Here is a 4767-nt window from a genome sequence, read left to right as displayed (position 1 = left end):
TTTTATTTAATATTAACTATAATAATTGAAATCAAATAAATTTTAAAATAACAATGTATTAATGCCAATTTGGCAATTACTAAATCACTTTAATTAAAAATTAATTTAAGTTTGTTTTTAATCAATTTTAAATATCTATTTTCTTTTAATAAAAAATATATAAGTAATTACTATAATTTATTCTTAATTTTTTTTATTCAATTAAGCTTCGGTCCAAAAATGTTATTCTATGGAATTAGATTATATCATTTTGATAGTATTAACATTATATATTAGAAATTAAATGAATATTAGAAGAATAGAATGACCACTTAGAACTCAACCCCCACAAAATAGCTTGTAAAGTAAGGTTTATATCTCACTTATATATTATAATTTGACCTTATCTCTAGTCTACGTGGGACTTCCAACAATGGACTGATGTGTTTATTTTAGTCTTTCCATATAAGACTTCATCAATTCTATTTTATTAACATATTTAACATTTAATTATTTTCTGCAAATTTTGAACAAAATTGAATATAGAACTCCACTATTAGATAAATTTAATGTTCTCACTTTAGTAGTTTTACAGGAAAAATCATTAACCTGTGTCATCATATAAATATGTAGCCAAATGTTTGGACCCTCAACAAACTACAGTTTTTCATTCGAAGCACTTTGTAATAAGCAAAAGATGTCCCTTCCATCTTCAACACTTGCACTAGCTGAACTCAGACGCCCTTGCGTGAGTTATGCTCCTACCATATGGGGAGACACTTTCCTTCAATATGCTTCTCAATCCAAGGTATTAATTATTTCTATTATTTTCATATATAATTTTTATTCAGGTAAATATAAATTCATTACTTTATTTAATAATCGATAACGCTTAATTGAATCACGCAACTATATTTGCAGGAAACCGATGACAATATGAAGCAGCAAGCAGAAAAACTACAAGAGAAGGTCAAATCAATATTTCAATCATCATTGAATCAAAACATCGTACAAAAAATAAACTTCATTGACTCAGTCCAACGTTTAGGCGTATCATATCACTTTCAACAAGAAATTAACCAGGCGTTGGAACAAATTTACAACACTTTCACAAAACACAACACCATCAATGAAGATGGTGACTATCACTTTGTTGCTCTACTCTTTCGTTTGTTAAGGCAACAAGGATATGGAATTTCATCAGGTACCTAGATGTAGAACTTTCTCTTTGATGTTTAAGAAAAAATAAATTATATATATAAAGTTCTTTTCTATAAAATAGGTTTGTTTCTTATATATGTTCAATATCTGAACAGATGTATTTAACAAATTTAAAAATGGCCAAGGAAGCTTCAATGAAACGCTTGCCAGCGATGTTCAAGGGTTGTGTAGTTTGTATGAAGCTTCACATCTGAGAACTCCTGAAGATGACATTCTAGAAGAAGCATGTGATTTCTCAAAAACTAAACTTGAGTCCTTGGAAAAACAGCTAAGTCCATCTGTTGCTGCACAAATCAACCATTGCCTAAGGCGACCTCTTTACAAGAGTGTACCTAGGTTTGAGACAAGGCATTGCATGACCCTCTTTGAACAAGATCCTTCCCATAATGAAACTCTATTGATCTTCGCAAAAGTAGATTTCAACCTTCTTCAAAATTTGCATAAAAAAGAAATAGGTCATATCACCCAGTAAGCCTTTTGCCTTTAAATTTCTATGCATATATAGTATATTGAAATACACTGTTCATAAAAAAGTTTTAGATCATACAGAATAAAGTATACTCAAATTGTTGAGGCGTAATTTATTTTAATAGGTGGAGGAAAGATTCAAACTTTGTGACTCTGGTCCCTTACGCAAGAGACAGATCGGTTGAAAGCTATATTTGGTGTTTGGCAATATCCTACAAGCCTGAATACAGCAATGCAAGAACGTTTGTGGGAAAATTGATCCATGTTATCTGTCTTCTAGATGATACATATGACGCTTATGGAACAGTTCAAGAACTTGAACTCTTCACAAAAGCAATTCAGAGGTTGATGTGTTTCACGGACTAGAGCTTACATATTTTAATGTGAAAATTATATATATATATATATATGTTGACTTAGCTCATGATCTAACATTAAGATTTCTTAGAATAATTCCTTCCTTCTAAATTTCAGATGGGATATTAGTCATATTCGATCTCTTCCAGAGTGTATGAAAGTGGTATTTGAAACAGCTCTACAACTGTGTGAAGAAATAGAGTTGCTGACAAGAGAGAATGGAAAATCAAGCTTTGTGGTGCCACATTTTAAGCAAGCTGTATGATTATTCTAATTTCAAATTTTCAACTTTGGAGTGCTTTTACTCGATTCAGTTTATCTTATCAGATTATTAGTAATTTTACATGCAGCTTTCTAACTTAACAAAAGGGTACATGGTTGAAGCAAAATGGTGTCATGAGCATTACATTCCAACATATGAGGAGTATAAAGCTAATGGAGTCTTAACGTCTTGTTTCCCTTGTATGATAACTTCATTTATTAGTTTAGCAGAATTTGCAACAGAAAGTGTGCTGGATTGGATTCTCAGTGATCCAAGTATCATTAATGCTGCATCAGTTATTGGGAGAGTAATGGATGACATGGCCTCACACAAGGTATTCCTTCATATCATCAAAGTTAAAATCTGTTTTTATATGTTCCTGCAAAATATAAGAATTGGATTTTCTGAAATGAATAGTTTGAGCAAGAAAGAGTACATGTTGCATCAGCTGTGGAATGTTGCATGAAGCAGTATGGCATTTCAGAAGCAGAGGCTTATAACTTGATTCACAAGGATGTTGAAGATTGTTGGAAGGTTATAAATGAAGAGTGTATAAGGTCAAGTGATGATATTATTCCAAAGTGTGTGCTGGATTGTGTAGTTAATTTGGCTCGTATATCTGAGGTTTCTTATGAAAATCATGAGGATAAATATACAAATGAAGAATTGCTAAAAGATTATGTTTCTTCATTGCTTTTGGATCCCGTCTCCATCGATCAGGAGAAGTTGACTGCCATATAAATTACTGGAGCATGCCTTATTACAGTATCATTACATATACTATGGAATGTGAACTAATATGAAAATCAATTCATGCTACGTGAAATGCTTATTTGAGTTGTGTCATATTACTTTCACTTGTTTGATTATCAATGTAACGAGGTGTAGTGATTTTATAAGTAAAGACCTTTTAGTTTGTTTCTGTATTTGTTATAATAATTCGGTTTTCAAGATTTCTGTATGACCTACATGCTCCTCTCACTATTATAAAAAATGTTAATGTTATTTTCTAATAAATAATACTAGAATTTTGGAGACGAAAAAATTTAATTTATTTTAATATTTTATGTGCCAAACCTTTTTTTTTCTTTTAAAATAATCGATCAGTGCCTTATTTTCAAAAATTCGTTTTAATCTTTCCCTTTTAAATATAGGCCAATTTTCTTATTCGAAATATAAAAATTATACAACTTAAAATATATTTGTCTCCTTTTTTCTCACTCGTCTCTTCCGCTTACCCTCAATTCCTTTCATCTACATTCATTTTTTTCATCTCTTATTACACTTTTCTATTTTATCTAAATTTATTTCCTTTATTATGAGTTTATCCATACTAATCTTTTCATATTTGTCGTTCACACTCATTTTCTTATCTATATTCATTTTCTTTATTTACACTTTCCATTTGTTTACTATAATTATTTTATTTTTTTATTTTGTTGACGATAAAAGCATTGTACATAAATTTTTTATATTTATTGTCGTTAGCGTAAATCAGACCGATGTAAATTAAATTAATATTGAAATAAACTTTACGTAGCATCAACTATTAAATAAATTTCAAACTAAAACACATAAGGTTTTAATCAACGCAAAATTCTTTTAATTAAGATATTAATTTAAAAATTAGTTATAAATTAGCACTCCTTACTCAACCCTTCTTAGAGTCGGTTTTTAAAAGTTATGATTATAAAATTCACTTAATATGTAATACATATTTTATAATGTGTATTCAATTTCATTAGATATATTATTTTTATTTTATTTTTATATTTTATTTTTAGTTAGTTTATTATTATTTTTTACTTGCATTTTTAGTTTATCTCGATCATGTTTTTATTATAAATAAAGCATCATATATGTGTATTCAAGGAAGATTAATCTCATACACATTTTTCACTATATTCAACTTGGTATCAAAAATGTCCTAACTAGATTTAATGTTTGTTGGATAGATTGTTTCACTCGCTATCAGGTCGCTATCAGATTACCTATTAATGTCTAATCTCACACTCAATGTGTATATACCTTGGTGTGAGGGTTGTGTATTGGAAGTCTCACATCGACTAGAGATAAGATCAATTTATAGTATATATGTAGGTGCAAACCCCATCTTACAAGCACAGTTTGATGAGTTGAGTTAGGCTTAAAGTTCACTTCTTAACATTGTTGGAAGTCCCACATCTACTAGAGATAAATATATAGTATATATGTAGGTGCAAACCCCATCGACTAGTTTATAATATATATATATATATATATATATATATATATATATATATATATATGTGTGTGTGTGTGTGATGGGGAAGTGCATACCTAGAGAGAATATATTAAATGAAATTTAAGAGAATGGGAAGGAAATTAAAAATGGAAGAGATTAAGGAAGAGGAAACTTATGATTTGAAGATGCGCCACTTGAAGGAAGCTCCAAGATAAGCATCAAAGGACAGCATTTCTCCTTGGTGCTTGGAGTCCCA

General features: G+C 29.6%; 1 protein-coding gene across 1 annotated transcript; it reads left to right on the top strand.

The window, feature by feature from the left end:
• The first annotated feature begins 673 nt into the window (after window positions 1–673).
• LOC124820573 (putative terpene synthase 2) lies at window positions 674–3028 on the top strand. The gene is made up of 7 exons (XM_088093282.1): window positions 674–787; window positions 901–1183; window positions 1296–1668; window positions 1794–2012; window positions 2143–2284; window positions 2376–2621; window positions 2705–3028. The coding sequence occupies exons 1-7, from the start codon at window positions 677–679 to the stop codon at window positions 3026–3028; spliced, it is 1698 nt and encodes a 565-aa protein (XP_087949408.1). The 5' UTR covers window positions 674–676.
• Window positions 3029–4767: the final 1739 nt, after the last annotated feature.

Source organism: Vigna umbellata, chromosome 6 (genome assembly GCF_029865625.1).
Source record: "Vigna umbellata cultivar VRB3 chromosome 6, Vumbellata_1.0, whole genome shotgun sequence".
NCBI lineage: Eukaryota > Viridiplantae > Streptophyta > Magnoliopsida > Fabales > Fabaceae > Vigna > Vigna umbellata.
This window is presented reverse-complemented; position numbering and strand designations above follow the sequence as displayed.

Bases quoted from the DNA above. Each gene is read 5' to 3' on its own strand.
- LOC124820573 (XM_088093282.1), top strand. From the start codon at position 677: ATGTCCCTTCCATCTTCAACACTTGCACTAGCTGAACTCAGACGCCCT. The intron at 788-900 runs GTATTAATTATT...CTATATTTGCAG, and splicing joins AATATGCTTCTCAATCCAAG to GAAACCGATGACAATATGAA. The intron at 1,184-1,295 runs GTACCTAGATGT...ATATCTGAACAG, and splicing joins AGGATATGGAATTTCATCAG to ATGTATTTAACAAATTTAAA.